The sequence below is a fragment of the Dendrobium catenatum genome, unplaced genomic scaffold (genome assembly GCF_001605985.2).
Source record: "Dendrobium catenatum unplaced genomic scaffold, ASM160598v2 original_scaffold_194949, whole genome shotgun sequence".
In the NCBI taxonomy this organism is placed as follows: domain Eukaryota; kingdom Viridiplantae; phylum Streptophyta; class Magnoliopsida; order Asparagales; family Orchidaceae; genus Dendrobium; species Dendrobium catenatum.
Window position 1 is genome coordinate 132638 of NW_021513367.1, and position 17327 is coordinate 149964.

Sequence of the window (17327 nt, forward strand, 5' to 3'; positions counted from 1 at the left end):
TCGATATTTGTGTAATTCACGTGTACATGATCTACTTAAATTTAATAAGTTCAATATGTTATTCTTTTTTGCTTTAAAATTTTAAAATTCTATTCGAGTTTTAAAACATATTAGTGTTTAAATAAACCAAAAGGTGACAATATCAAACAAAATTTTTAAAAATAGTATATATAACTGTTGAGGGCTAGAATATATGCGGCGATAGAGTTTTAATTCTACGTATTAGCGTTGCACTAATATATAGCTCACGCACAGAGAACACATGATCTTTTACATGGAAAATCCTACAAAGGGAAAAAATCACAGAGCCTAGACCAGTTGAAAAGATTTTACTAGAATTTGAGTTGAGTACACTAGTGGGCTAACTTGTCCTTGATGGTGATCAGATTACAAATATCAATTGTATGGTTGAAGTCTAATGTTAAATCTGGCATCACTTGGAAATTAGGGCGTCAATTAATAGTTCAGTGGTGACTTAGTGAAACTCTTGGCGGAGTTCAGTGCCTTAAGTGGTAGTCCAGTGAAGATAAGGATCTCAAGTACTGGTGGATCGGCAAGGGTGAGGGCCTCAAGTGGTGGCCCGGCGAAGGTGAGGGTCTCAAGTGGTAATCCGGCGAGGGTGAGGGCCTCAAGTGGTGGTCCGACGAGGTTAAGGGCCTCAAGTGGTGGTCCGACGAAGGTGAGGGCCTCAAGTGGTGGTTGGACGAAAGTGATGGCCTCAAGTGGTAGTCTGACGAGAGTTCGGGCCTCAAGTGGTGGTCTGGCGAAGGTGAGGGTCTCAAGTGGTGGTCTGGCTAGGTTGAGAGCCTCAAGTGGTGGTCTGGCGAAGCTGAGGGCCTCAAGTGGTGGTCGGACGAAGGTGAGGGCCTCAAGTGGTGGTCCGGAGGAGCAACGACGTCAGGCGGTGGTCCGGCGGAACTCAGGCTGTGGTCGAGAAGGAGCAAGGAGGAAAGAGCAATCTCTGATCTCTCTCTTTAAATCATTTGGCTTAGGGGTCCCCTTTCAAGAGAAAAGATTGGTCTATGTATAGATTTCTGGAGTGACTAGATGAGAAATCAAGGGAAAATGGGGAGTGGTTAGATTGACGTCCGATGTTGATTCCCTTGATCAAGTGCCATTTGATGGACATTTGAATGCCTTAGTGATGTCAGAATTTGGTGATCTTGGGCTCGTTGGATTCGTCTCGTCGAGCCACTCGATTTGACTATAAACATGTTATGTTTGAAAATCTTTTGATAATTCAAATTGTGGTTCAAACCTTCCAACATCATTTCTAACCCTTTATTTGGACCCATTTGGGTTCGGATTGGGTTGGATTTGGTGTCATTGGGTTTGTATTCTCGAGACATTCAGTTTGACTATAAGTTTGTTGAAATCGGAGTTCGGATGGTCCCAATTTAATTTCGGAAGTTTCAAATTTGATTTTGCATCGAGATTCGTGCCCGATCAAGATAATTTTTTAATGATGTATCAATAACCAGTTGGAATTATTTAAAGCTAAAAAATTAGGATTATAAATTGATCATTTATTTATTTTATTTTACTATTCATTTATTTTTAACCCGAGGCAGTTGATCTGATTGCCTTCATATATTTCTAAACCAAAATAAAGGCAGGTCCAAGCTCATTTATTAGTAGATTATCAACTCAGCGGCATTTTCTTTTGAGTGGTCCTTTCATATTAATTTCATCAGTGCTGGTCTAACGAATTAACGATCATATTTTTCCAAATCCTTTGCAGACTTTTTAGAAATTAAAATCTAAATATATGTATATATATATATATATATATTTAAAACTGATCAAAAGATGTTATTATTTTTCAAAATAATATTAATTTTTAATATGAAAATTTTTTTTATTTCATTCTAAATCAAAATTTTAGTACAAAGGCAAAAAAATTATTAAGTACTAAAATTTTGCTAGTCATGTATTGTTTTTATTACTTCATATTAAATAGAATTATTATACCTTCAGTCTTCCACCCTAAACTCTAAACATGTGTGATATATAAATTCATATATATAAATATGGCATTATAATGAAACATATAAAGTATATTATTTTAACATAATGTTTATATAAATTAAATTTAATAAAATCAACAAGAAAAAAAAAATCAAAATAATTTCACATTTCATGTATTGGAGAAACTATTACATGCGGACATAGGATATATAGAGCTAGTCTGGACTCTAGTAAAATGCTGGCACATATACTAGTACATAATATGTGTTGACAAGTACACACTCTGTATTGATCAATACACACTATGTACTAGCGGTGTATTAGCTAATACAGTGTACTAGTTATGTATTGACTTGTATATACTACGTATTATAATACACAGTGTGTATTAACTAGTAAATTGTGTATTAATATACATGTCGTCATTTTATTGGAGTTAGGATGTAGCTATACATCTAATATTCGCACGTAATAATTTCAGCATGCATTGAGCAAATTTGTTACTAAACCACTCAATGAAGAAGAATAGTGTCACCCACCTGTCTATTCAAACTTTTTTTTTTTTTTGACATTTAGACCAATTAAGATAGACTCACACATACATCACATACGCAAGACTCGAACTCAAAACTTTTTAGTTGGTACCCTAAGCACTCAACCAACAAGCGGTGTCTGGTCAAACCTTCGAGTTCAACTCCTATTTACTAAGTACACTATTCATCCACTAAGAGGACTTGTCATATTCCTTTCTTCGTTGTAAAAGATTTTGTTACTTTGTTCGCTTTATGGCAATCAATATTCAACCATAACAACCAACTCAATTTAATAGAGAGGGCTCACATTCATAAAAATTTTAATAAAACTGTGGGCCCTCAAACTAAAAAAAAAAAAGGGATTTTTACATATTTTTATTCAAATTTATTTATTAAATGAGTTGAGAACTTAAATTTAAACTGAAAACAACAAAATTTGAAGTCACAATAAATTTTTATTTTCTTTTTAAGGGTAAACATATACTTCCTTTTTTAAATGCTTGAAATTTCATTCTACCCAAAATTTTAATTTGTAAATCTGAGAATTCAGATTGGCTGAATTCGAATAAACATTCTACTAAAAAATATTACTATTTTTTAAAATTTTTTTAATTTTCGATTCTAATATATGATTGAGTGAACTACTTTGTAAACGAAAATAACTATCTTATGCTTCGTTTGGGACGGCATTTTTACTGCTTCTTAAAATAACATTTTAGCACAAAAATTAAAATATTCGTATTAGAAAGTAGCTTTAAGAAGCAGAAAAAACCCGCCCAAACAAAGCCTTATAAGCTCAAATCACAACAACCCTTAGTAATTATGTTAGTGTCAATTAGTATGATCCAATAACTAATAAGTCATCCCTCATTAGAGAAAAAAAAAAAACTAACTCTAAATTGAATCAAAATAATCTTCAATGAATTTAATAGTTACATCACAATATTTAGAAAGCCATCACCCCTTCAAATGTGCTATGAAGTCTTATCAACCTGCTCTCAAATCAATAAGGTCTCTCCCCAATGTAATTCCCTGGTGGATCATACTCGCAAACCATGAATTGGCCGCGCCCACCGACGCAGTTGACGGTGGCGCATCCGATTCGACGTGTAGATCGCCATACGATTTGCGTGTAGTGCCCACACTCTCGGCCGACGACGCAGGTGTTAGCTTTGATGGAGTACCATCGGCCCTCGCCGCCCCACGCCGCCACTGCTTGGGCGGGGCTCCACCCTGAACCTGAGCCCCAAAATATGTTCTCACCATATGGCCCGCCTGAGTGAACGAGGGCACAGTCGCTGCGCCGTCGAAGCGCATAGCTCTCGGCATATTGCATTAATTGCAGGTCCCATGTTAGCGGCGTTAGCTTGAGGGGGGAGCGAATCGCATTGTGTGGGGATAAGAATTGGCTTGGGAGGCCAAAGGTGGCGGTTTTATTGACCGTAGCGGCGGTGGCGACAGTAATGATGGCGGCGGCAAGGAGGAGGGCGGAGGTACGGTGAGCCATGGAGTGGGAACTGGGAAGTGCTTTGCTTTTGAAGGCTGGAATTGGGATTTGGGGGATTTATATATATGCGTTGTTCATATTTATTAGTTGTGATTTTGCCTCAAGGATTTGATGGCAGCCATGTTCGATAATGAGAGCCACTTTAATTTTGGTTAAGAGTATTGTGTTTGTTTAATGCTGAACTAATGATTAGTTGACAACTGAATTTTTTTTTTTTTGAAACGGGATATCCAATCATTGTAATCTCCGAGAGGGCACTTGGCGGCGCGACTAATCCTCTGCTGATCTAGAAGAGGCACCCACTCCAGAAAATCTTCTTGCCCGCACTTGATTGGATCCCACTTAAGAGACACTGACGCTCGTGCGGAATCAAGCAAAATTACAAATGACTTATTTATTGTTAGAGGACTGCTTTGAAGTAGTAATTATGGCTGCTGTTGAAATGTGTAGTTAATGGTTTAGATTTATGAAAAATAGCTTGCAACATCTAAGGAGTTTTTATTATAATTTTTTTATTTTCGGAAATTTAAGGTATCTTTGGGACAGCTTTTTGGGTTTTTTATTTTTCAAAGAGTAATCATAATTTTGTTTGTGTGCTATTTTCTTGATATTTTATCACTGTTTTTTAAAATTTTGTGGTGGAAAGCTGATTTTTCTGACTAATGCTTCGTTTGGGATGACCTTTTTAATGCTTCTTAAAATTGAGTTTTAGTACAAAATTAAATTTTTTTTACTAAAACTATTTTTGAAGAAGCAATAAAGAAGTTGTCCCATGACGGCTTTTTTATTGCTTCTTGAAGCAGCTTTTTAGACAGCTTTCTTATTGCTTCAAGAATCAGTAAAAAAGTCGTCTTTGTTTGAGACAGCTTTCTTATTGCTTCTTAAAGCAAATTTTAGTTAAAAAATTAAAACTTTTGTACTAAAAAACTACTTTAAGAATCAGTAAAATAGCCGTCCCAAACTGAAATAGCAACGTTGCTTTATCTTTAATAACTTTACAAATAACTTTATAAAATATTATAATTATCTCAAATAGACTCTTCGGCTCATAAATTCTTATTATTGCTAGACTCATATCATAACTGAAACAATAAAGAACTCTAGGTTGTTTTTTTTTTAATTAATTAAACATGTGCCATCATAAAATCATAATTAAAATAAATGTAGCATTTAAGGTAAAAAGTATATTAAAATAACACAAGGTCTACAAGCATCATTCAGAAATTATAATAAAATAAAGGACATGAAAAGTCTATCAAAATAAGATAATGAAACAAAATATTCAAGAAAAATATTAACCGCTAGAGAAATGAAATGAGATATCTAAAAAATAATCAAATCAACAGTATTATTAGTCAAGAAATAACTAAATAAACTATTTCTAACAACTGTGGATAATGGTATGATAAACTATTTTGGGCTTTAGTTTTAATGGCTCATTTTGGTGGGATTATATTTGAAATAGTTTAGCTTTTTCACGCATTCAATGGGGGCGGGGCGGTGCAATTGCCCTCCGTGCTCAGGGGGGTCCGCCCCTATTCCCAAGTTTGTGACCTTTCTTGAGCAGTAACCCCATATAAAACTGTAAAGTAAACTAAGACGCTTCTAGGAGAAGCTACTATTAGGATTTGGTCCAATTTTAAGTTAAGTTGTTCTGCAAGACACCACATAGATGCCAATCTCTATATATAGTACATAGCTTGATGTATTATAAATTTGAATTGGAATTCGAATAACAATGTCTCTGTTGAACTCTCTCCCTCTCTCTCATCCAAAAAGAGCTTTCTTCCTCCAAGATTTTCATGACAGCTACATTATCCAAAAGAAATATAGAAATCACATCTAAAATCTTTTTCATAACCCAATTTGGCCTATAATGAATCATTAAGGTAAAATAATTCCCAATAGATGATCTAATAAGTTTAAATTGATTATCTAAGGTAAATAATTTACATTTTTGTCCTATCAACCAAGTTTCAAGTCTATTAAAAAGCACATATAAGAACACAAAGATCTTTTCATGATAGGGTATCATCAATCTAGCATAGTTGTTAAGAAATACCCATCGCTTTAGAATCAAGATTAGCATATAGGCCATGATTTTATGAAAATGAACTAAAAATCTCCAAGTGCATTCACTATAATAGAATAATTAGCACAACTAAAAATCTATATAATCTAATGAATTTTTTTATTAATTGAATTTTTACTTGAATTAAAATAGCTAATTATCATGTTCTAAGTCTTGTATGAAAAAAATGGAGGGCTGCATTAGATAGCCGACAACCAACATATAAATTTGTTGAATATTTATGACATGAATCCTTTAATATATTATATAGAAAACTTAAATTTGTGCTCTAAATTTTCCTTCTTTACTGTCGTTTATATAAATCCTTACAAAGTAGAACAAATATTGAATTCAATCGCGGTAGGAGGAGACTTTGGAGCTGCATCATAGTCCATTTTGTGAGCTTATTTTTAAGGTTAGTTAGATAAAATCGCACATACCAATAATTTAGAGAAAACTATTCATAAAATAAAAGGAGAAGAAAATGTTATGTGAATTGGTTTTATTCCATTCAAAATATATATATACTGAACTATGAAATTTAAATAGCGATATGGATATGCATTATACAAATGAGGATGGAGAGAAAAAATTATGCGGAGGCTGCAAGTCTGCAACATTTATAAATTATATGAAATGGCCCAATGGGCTAACCTTTAGAAAGTCGGCCCAATGACCATGCTTTAGTAAAAATGGGCAATTAAAAAAATATTTTTCTAAATTTAATTTTTTTAGAGATAATAATTAAACGTTAATTACGAATGTTGCGGGCTTGAAAACTCTCTCACTCTATCATCTGTGCCTGCTTCCGTACTGTTCTTAGACCACTATAACCCAACTATGATTCTTCTAACTCCCATCTCCCATTAGCTATGGTCCTCGGACCACCTTCTCTCAACTAGGGACATCCAACTACCATAGTTTGACTACGGTCCTTCTCGCCTTGATCATGCGTCAACTACGTTCAGTACCCGACTATGGTCTTCCCAACCTGTATAGTCTGCCGACTACCACCTTTTCGACATCGTCGTCTATCAACTACGATCTTCAAACACTATAGGAAAATGCCTTGTTACCGGCGAACCAAATCCGTTGGTAACAATAGAAATACACGAACATGCATATGATGGTAATTTGCTAGTCAGAAAATATAAACCGGAGAAACTTTTCTGTCGGAAAAAATTTCAACAGCGTTTTCGGCGCATTTTCCGACGAAAAAGAGGAAGCTAATATGTCATCTTTCTCAAGTGAATTCCAACGTTTAATCCGCCGGTATTTTTGACGCATTTGTACGTCAGAAGTACCGCAGATAATCCGTCGCACTACTGTCGATGGATGGAACCAGTGAATTTTTTGCCATAAATTTTGACGCAAAAGCGTGCCGAAAAGAATAATCCATTTACGTTGTATCGTATTGCTGACGGAGTTTCCGGCAGATAATACGTCGGAAACTTGTAACATAAACCAATAATAATAATAACCTATGACTTATGAAACTGATTTCTACAAAACAATCTGCATACAAAAGTTAAAATGCTATATACATTCAAACATATACATCTAATTAAAAACATCGTCAAATATTGAACATAAATATATAAACATGAACAAAAATAAGAAGAATATCATCAACAAACATCTAGTAATAAACAAGTGTAGATGTCTAAAAAATAAATAAATACATATGTAAAAAAAAAATGTTCAAAATAAAATATACAATATCTACTCTAAATCAGTCTTCTCCTCTCCAGAAGATGTATTTTTTCCATTGAATTGCTCTTTCATTTTTCGCATTTCATCCAACAATTAAGTTTGATGCATCTTCATATGCTGTTGCATCTACATTATCCAATCAAATTGTACTTTCCTGAGTTATTCTGACTCGGCTGTAAGGGAAGTTATCTTTTGGCTATATAAGGACTCCTAGTTTAAACCATAGTTACCTTACTACTTCCTTCTACCACCTTCGCTCGACTACGATCTTTTTTACCTTCGTCGCCCACCGATTACGTTCCTCTAACCAATAATCACTTATCTATTATCAACTAGCTACTCCAAAGCCTATTAACTTCACCACCTACCATCATTAATAATGGCAACACACACCATCACTTATAGGATTGATATATGTTATTGAATTCAACTATAAATCCTAGCTTTAGCACTTTCTCTTATCATTCTTGCACCCCCAGAAGGCCAAAAACAGTCCAAACTCTTAACTATCAAGGTATTATCCATTTTGGTCTATTGGCCTCGCAATTTTCACTACAGGAAAATAATTGATTTCTGGCGGAATTTTTCGGCGGTCACGTTTCCGGCGATTTTTTCTCACGGAATTTTCTGGCGACTTTTTCACTTTTCCGGCGGCTTTAAAAACTTTATTGAAAATGAATAAAATTTTTACTATGTAAATGATTTAACAAAAATTTATTCAAACTTATATTAACTATTTAATTAATTCTCATTTTAAAATTAATTGTGAGTTTAAATTTTATTTTATATCAAATATTTTTTAATTTTAAATTAATTAGTTTTATTTTTAAGAATAATTAAAAAAAATTATTTTCGTGTAATATAACTTTAAAATAAATAATATTGACAATAATAACGGTAGTTTCATAATCAGCAATTTCGGTTTTGGTTGCTTGAAATGTTACACGGAGGACCGCGCGTTCGAATCTCACCGCGCGGCAGACGCGGGGAGCGGCGCGACGAAGCCGCGGGAGGGGCCTGGCGTAGCGCGTGAGCAGGGATCGCGGAGGGCAGGCCGGAGCGCGGAGAACCCGGATCCGTTAGTTAGAGAGCGGCGCCGTGGCGGGGTTCGCGGGCCGTGGGCGCCGGCGGCGGGAGCGGGGTGGCCTAGCCGGGAGCGAAATTTTTTTTTTTTAATTTGACCGGCGATTTAAGGGACCGCCGTTAAGCCGCTGGACTAAACTTTGCCGCCCGGAAAAAACCGCCGGATTTATTTTCCTACGCGGTTTTTACCGGCGGCATTTGGAACCGCGGAAAACCCGCCGGCTAAATTACAAAACCGCCGTGAAAATGGTCAATTTCCGCCAGGAAATTTTTGCCGATGCCGGGAAAATTTGAGTGAAATTTTCTTTCCGTAGTGTTTGTCATATATGAAGGTGTAAACGTTATAAGGAGGTCACTTCATCCAAAATTGTGCTTCTTACACAAGCACACTTAACTTTGGACTTTCTTAATGAAATTTTACTATTATCAAGGTGATCAATGTTTTAAGAGTTTAGCTTCTTTAATTTTCAACTTAAAGAGGTTTCCGGCTCCCTTCTTTATCTGTGAGTGTGATAGATTTTCATTTAAAGCTAAGATGTTAAAGCCAATATATCTATTGCCACCGAATTGTTCGGGGCACCCAACAATGAAAAACATCAAAATAGTTATATTAATATTATTTCAAATATTAAATGTCCATTCTATTTGGTTTAACGGTCAATGATATAGGCAAAATTCTATATTAGGACTAGACAATAACTTTTCCAAAATATTTGTTGCGTGCATGAATATACGGCGGCAGTAGAGTTAGGAAAATATTTCGTCTTAGCGTTGCACGAGTATTCCGCACACAAACAGAAAAGAGAAAATGAACACCAATGTTTTTACGTGGAAAATCTAAAAGAGGGAAAAAACCACGGGGCCTTGCCCAGTTGCAAAGTTCCACTAGTATTTGTTTGAAGTGCAAAGGTTGATCCGTCTTATAAATCAAGACGATCAATTTACAATCAACTTCTCACAAAGTTACAAAGTTCTGCAAATTCCCGGCGTTTCCCAAAAATCCGTCAGAGTTTCGGCGTCTTCAGGCGGCAGGAAGAGCTCCGGACCATGTGGTCGTGGGTTCGATTCCCACAGACAGCGCCAAACTCTGATGCTCGTTGAATATACATGATGGTTCTGTAGTAGTCGATATGCTCATACGGGTCGGTCGTCCCGTCGTAGGACTCAACGTTTGGCACTTTGAATCCGACCGGAATGGGGTGCTGAAGAATGGCTTCAGTTAGAGGTGATGACTCATGGAAATTCTTCTGTCGGAGAGCATGCCTCACATCTCCTAGGGGGAACTCTTCCCGTACCAATTTTCGCAATTCGCGACGCAGGACATTGTGACGGAGTCCCGCAATGTGTGCTTGGGGAGAGCCTTCTGGGAGATCCGAAAAAATGCGAGGCTGCAGAGTCGAGGGGGAAGAATGTGTTGAACTCGCTGTATCGGCAAGTTCATCTTCCTGTTATGATTGAGGATGTCTCCTAGGTGGAGGAAGATGAATTTCTTCTTGACGACGCTCGAATTGAATATCTTCAACCCTTGGTGGATCCCGAGGGAGAAGGATCTCCTCCAACGTCGGCTGTCGATCATATCGTAGGAGTTGAAGAAGGATCTCGTTCTGCCGGATTTTCCTAACTCTACTGCCGCGTATATTCTAGCACGCAACAGTTTGGCGCTGTCCGGACCTAATAAAAAAACACACACACAATTATTCTATGCGGAGTCTGGACATGAAGAACAATACTGACTGTGAGTATACACATTGGTGTGTATACTCACAATCAGTATTGTTCGTGTGTATACTCACAGTCAGTATTGTTCTGGACTCCGCACAGAATAATTTCTCCTCTCTCACATTCCATAACTTTTAAATACCTGGCATATATTATGCTATTTTATAAACTTAAAAATATTATTTTGCTCGTGATTTAAAATGAATAATAATACTCATAAAACAAAACAAAAATTATGACCAAAAAGAGTTTTAAGACTCTCATCAATATAAAGTGATATTATGAAAGGTGTGAAAACTATCAATGCTTTGTTGAGAATCTTCGAGATTTATTAAGATTTTTCTGTCACGGTGCAGATTTCAAACTTCGCCGCGCACTTTATAACAATCCAGACTATGGTCATTTAAGGTCTTCGGTATACAGACAATTTGTGCCCACTAATTGTCGGCTAAATCATAAAGGTTCTAATTCCAGATAATTAAAAGATGGCAACGACTTAGTAGGTTTAATTAACGTAGTCAAGGTATTGAAAAGGACTCATGTGGGTGGTTAATTGCGTCTAAATATATATATTTATATAGATCCAAATGTTCAACCACCATTTACTTGTGTGGATGTTTTTGTTAAATAGGGTTTGTTAGTCATGATAATAAATAAGTAGGTTTTAGAATTTTAAATTGCATTCTTAGGCTTCATTTGGGACGGCTTTAATACTGCTTCTTAAGGCGGTTTTTTAGTACAAAATTAAAATTTTGTACTAAAAAGTTGCTTGAAGAACCAGTAAAAAAGCCGTCCCAAACAATACCTTACTCATAAATATTGAAAAATAATGAATTGTGCAGTTGAAAACAATTGATACCAATGTGGAGATTGTATATAAAATGCCAGTCAATTCAGATCACGATAACATAATAGAGGTATGTTGTCTACGATTAGACAATATAAATTCAATGATGAGGTTGGATGTTAGTAGTCAGATGATGGTGGTGGCAGTTGTTGATGATGGTGGCCTTTGACAACGATTGCAGAGCAATACTATATAACTTAACTCAAAAACCTCCTCAATGTAAGAAAATTGAGCCATATTTATTTATAGTTATTTTGAGAAAAATATTTTGATAAATTTGGCTAGAAAAAAAAATAAAAACTCCATCAAACAGCTTATATTGATCCCCTTGATCATAAATCATTTATTTAGAATTTGAGTGACTCAGTGTTCTCATAATTAAATGATATTGGGCTTGTTGGATTAGTCTCGACGAGATGTTTGATTTAATTATAAGCATCCAAGATTCAAAAGCCATTTTATTATTCAACTAATATCTTGAAGCATTTAAAAAAGCTTTCGAAATTTGATTTGAGCTCATTTAGACTCAAATCTATTCATTTTTTGTGCCATTTAATTCATTTTGTCGAATCAAATTGGAGCTCAATTCAATCAGTTGGCAGGAATATTAATTCTGAAAAAATTATAATGGAAGTATTATCTCAAAATTTATGCTTATTAAATGAATTTTATGGAAACTACATATCGTTTGCCCGTCTATTATCTTATTAAAATAACAATAATTATGATTTAAATATGACCGGATGTTATTGCGCACTTGTATATATATTTTTTCTAAATAATCGACTATAAAAATTTCTGCATATTATTCATTTTTTAAATAAATCAACTAAAAGATATACCAATTATTTCTTTTTTTAAAAAAAATGAACAATAATTAATATTTGTTCACACTAAATATTTGAATTTTATTTTTCTTTAATAAATATTTAGAATTTCAGCACTAGAGGTTTGATTCATGAGTTAATTTCAAGTCACATTGACCATGTCTCCTAGTAAGAACACACGCATTGACCCGTAGAGATTTGAGCTCCTTCTAACTTAACAATTTCAAGTATTAAAGTGGCCATAATTGTCCTTGCCAAAAAAAAAGCTAAGGCACCATTGGGTTTAAGAAAACTTTAAGGAATTTAACACATTTTCTAGTATAATTTTATGTTAGGTGTCTCATTTATGTAAAAATTAAAGAGCTTCAATAATATCAACAAATATTTCAAGATGCATTGAGAAAAAAAGCATAAAAATAAATAAACATTTGTAATTTATTTATGAATACTTATTATATGTTAGGAATTCATTGCAATGGAGTAATGTCATTAAGAGGACAAAAGTTTGTTATTCTCCTTAATTGGAGAAAATAACATTATAATGCTGAGTGCACTAGCATGATCTCATGTGGCTATAACGATGATTGCTAGAGAAGTAATGAATGGTAACGTTGCCAACCAAAAGATGACAGTGGGATAATGAAGTTCATATGACAATAGTCAAGAGATGGCAGCCCTATGATAGCAGACGGAAAGCAACGATTAAGAGATGGTTGTTGGCTTATGACAGTTGGTCGACAAGGATTAGGAGATGTAAATCAAGCAACGATGATTTGAAGATAAAAGTCAGGTATTGACATTTGGTCGGGTGGCAATAGTTGGATGAGAGTAGTGGTGTAACAGAGTGAAGCTGATTTGCGAGCCAGCTTGGGCTTGAGTCATTAACGTGTTCGTGAGTCGAGCTTATCGAGATTCAAGCTTGAGCAAGATTTAAGCTCATTGGCTTATCAAGCTCGAGTTCGATCCAAAGTATGCTTGGCTCGACTACTTGTCAAGTGGCTCGATTAGTGGGGGCGAAGCGCGGAAGACTCGGGGCAAGCGATGGTGCATGCTATCGGGGATACGTGCGAACTGTGGGCGCATGCGATTGCGAAAGACAGATTGGCGGAGTGTGACCATGAAAGATAGACCACCTAACGAGCTTGTGAGCCGCTCGATCACTGGCACGAGTCGAGCTCGTGCTAGACTTTTGAGCTCGACTTGAGTTTGAGCTTGGGATTTGGCTCTCGAGTCGAGCTCGAGTTAGGCCTGACTCAAGCATGGCTTGACTCTTTTGCACCCCTAGATGATAGTAATGATTGTCGACGTCAATCTTTAGGTAGAGCTCTAAAATTCTTTATCTTTGAGAGCTGTCCAAGTTCAAGTCCAGGCATAACCTCTCTCTCTTTTTTTTTAGATAATGAGAGCCTATTTATAGTTCGAGAGTGACATTTTCATTATTTTAGCCGAACCCTTTATCAATGATCTCTTTGATCATAAATTATTCTTTCAGCATTTAAGTACATGTATGATTAGGGTCAAATGATCCTATACCCGTTAGATTCCTCTGGCCGATATGTTAAATTTGATTGTAAGCTTCCATTATTCAAACATGGTTTAATACTTCAATAAATGTTATGAACTTTCTAGTTGCACTTTAAATGTTTGAATTGAACTCATTTGGAGTCACATCAAATCACATTTGATGTCATTATTATCTCATTAAGAGACATTCATTTCAATTATAAATTTGCTGAAATGACATTTATATAATATAATTTATAATATTTTTAATTTTAATAAATATTAAGATTTATTACCGATCATGTAAATTTTCTCATATAAACACAATATATATTTTTTGTGCAGGGTAAAATGGTTGGGTTCCGAAAAAGAAATCGCACCAAGGTATTCATCTTTCCATTAATTTGTTTAATTCCTAAAATAAACTGGACATAAAAGCTTGAGAGGCTTAGACCGGTCCAATAAAATTGACATCAGATCTTGCAAAATGAAGCCATTAGGTCCTCTGATCGGACGTTGCTCTACATTCGGTCATCACTGAGTTACTCGGTTTATGCTCGGTATTGCTAGGTATTGCTTGGCAATAACGAGAAATACCGCTCTGTGAAGACCAATACCGAGTAATACCGAGCAATACCGAGTAATACAAAAAAACACCAAGTTTTTCTAGAAAAAAATCAGTATTTTTTTTATATTACTCGGTATTTCTCGGTATTTTGTCTTCACATAATGATATTTCTCGTTATTGTTGGTATTGCTAGGCATTTCTCGTTTTGTGCCTGCTACATGGTGTGATCTCAGTGCCGGCCGAACGTAGCTCTACGTACGTTTATCGGACCAAATAAAAGTTCCATCGCCACATATTCTCTTAGATTGATTTCTAAGTGAGCATTTGAGCAAGAGTCCGTGGGAGTTAATTTTTAATTTTTTTAATAGTTTTCATAATATTTTCTTAAACATAGAAATTTATGAAATGATGCTTCATGATAAGAGGAAAATATCATTTTTTTAAAGTTATATATTCAAATCTTATACTTTATAGTCGTTCATTATTAAAAAAATAGAAGTATAATGATAAATTGGACATAAATAATCTTGTTAAATATATATAAGAAATAAGAGAAATCATTCATGCTTTGGCCGGTCTTTCAGTCCAAGAACTGTACGTTAAGATTTCATTCGAGACAGTTTTTTTTTTGATGCTTTCTCAGCTGTTTTTCAGAATAAAATTTTTTTGAATTTGAAATTTTGTACTAGAAAATTATTTTAGAAAGAAAAAAATCTATCTCAAATGAAGCATATTGGGAAGGCTTTCTTATTGCTTCTTAAAACAATTTTTTACTACAAAAATTTTATTATTTTAAAACATTGATTTAAAAAATAGTAATAAATTAAAGCCGTCTCAAACGAAACCAAAAACTCACCAATAAATCATGCTTTCTTCCCGGAACCTGAGCATTTGCAAAGCAGTAGAATAATACCAAAAGAATTACAAGACACTGATATTTCCAGATTATTTTTAAAAAATACTGTTACTTGTGCGGGTAGGTATCATTGAGAAATACATAAAATATGGAGGATGAAGAAGAAATAAAGCCATACGACTTTTTCTAAAGTTTACCATTATTGTCATTATTTTATCATCACAAAGTTAGCAAAAAACTTCTAATCTTAGGATCATTGAATTTTTATTTTTCTGATAGTTCTTTTTTATCAATGGATTGGTGCAAATATTCATATTTACTTACATAACACTTATTATTTTATAATTAATGATTAATATATAAACACTTATGAACAGTAGAATGATTTATTACTTAAATATGACAGTGTAGTGGTATATTATAGATAGTTTAATTAGTGCTTAATTAACTGAGGAATAATATTAAACTGTTTAATTCATATGGTCTGAATCCTTCTCAGTAAAAGTAAATGTAAGAATATTGTAATTGTAGGAGTATTCTTCCCTCATGTGTGAATTCAGACTGTCCAAATAGAGTACGTAGCAATACCATTAATGCTAATTAATTGAAACTTCCAAAGAGGATTCAGGATAATAATTAAGACTAATTATGGGGCTAAATGATGACTAACAAAGTCTTCTATACAGACTTTTCCATAAATTAAAGAAATATTAGGGCTAGGACTTCAAGGCTATTCCATGTGAGAGAGGGCAAATCCTATTCCTTATTCACTAAAGTTCAAACACAAGCAAATATTAAACAGCATCTAACAGGAAATATATTTTAGAGTTCCAATGTCAGCTATCCCAACAAAGAATTATCTTCCATGATTAAACAGTTGTTAGGAATCAGCCAACAAGGAACATACTGCTTAGATGCTCCATAAGGAAATGTTCAGTTTAGATTATTCTAAGTAAGCTTTAGTTTAGTATGATTAATGACTTTCCATTAATCAGCAAATAGTTTTTTTTTTACTATGATCAAGACGTCCTTTCTATTATGCAATTTAGAGATCAACAATTAATTATTATAATTTAGGGTTGTCAAAATCTGGTCACGGGTCGGGTTCGGGTTCAACACGGAATTGACCTGATAATATTGTTCGACCCAGCCCGAACCCGACCCGGCCTGTTATTGCAAACGGGTCAGCTTTTCGTACCCGAACCTGATCCGCCAAGTGTCTTTGCTACTTGGTGTTCGACTTAATTCGGAAGCAACGACAACGTTCCCTTGCTGTTCGAATTCACTCCTTGGACTACTTTCCGAACTTCCGGTCGGAGTGGAAGTTACAACATTTTGATTTAAAGCAACGACGGGAGTTCACTCGCTGTGAAGGTAACTTTCTCCATTCGTTGTTGTTCGACTTAGTTCCACGGACGACATAGCTCACGTTCCCTTTCGGTCGGATCGGAAGTTACAACATTTTGATCGGAAGCAACACGAGAGTTCACTCGTTGTGAAGGTGCCTTTCTCCGTTTCGTGCGCCTCTTCGGCCAAATCCCATAAATAAGTGTGAAACAGGGTCATTCTCGGATTTCCGAGTCAACCTGAACTTGACTCGGAATTCGAAACAGGTCGAAAATCAAGACCTGAACCTGACCCGTTTCAGGTTTGGGTTGACCCGAACCTGAAATTTTCGTGTCGAGTTTTGAGGTCATGTCATATATTGACACCCCTAGCCTAAGATAATTATTTATTACATGATAAAAAATTACAAAAAGAAATGTCTTTTATTCTAAGCAAAATTTGACTCAGAAGATTCTAAGCCTTTCTTTCTCTCCATGATTAGTGAAGAAAGGATGGAGAACTTATTTCAAACTTAAACCCAATGATAATCAAGGCGTAACTGCTAATATTTGAACTTGCATGCATTGAGGATCGGAGGTGGATGAAGAAGTAATCAAAGGGGAGGATATTTAATTAGAAAGAGTGAAAACCACCTATCACATAAAGATCAAATTCAGCTAAAATATTCTGAACCACACCAGCAATAATGACAGTATTATTCACACATTTACAACAGTAATTCCTCGTACAAGCTTCAGTACCCTAAATTAATTATAGCTGAACCAAACTCCATGCAGTAAATGAGA

At 35.0% G+C, this 17327-nt stretch overlaps 1 protein-coding gene across 1 annotated transcript; it reads right to left on the bottom strand.

Annotated features, from left to right (window-relative positions):
- Positions 1-3504: 3504 nt before the first annotated feature.
- Positions 3505-4008, bottom strand: LOC110114022 (pathogenesis-related protein PR-1-like). The gene has a single exon (XM_020846771.2). The coding sequence runs from the start codon at positions 4006-4008 to the stop codon at positions 3505-3507; it is 504 nt and encodes a 167-aa protein (XP_020702430.1).
- Positions 4009-17327: the final 13319 nt, after the last annotated feature.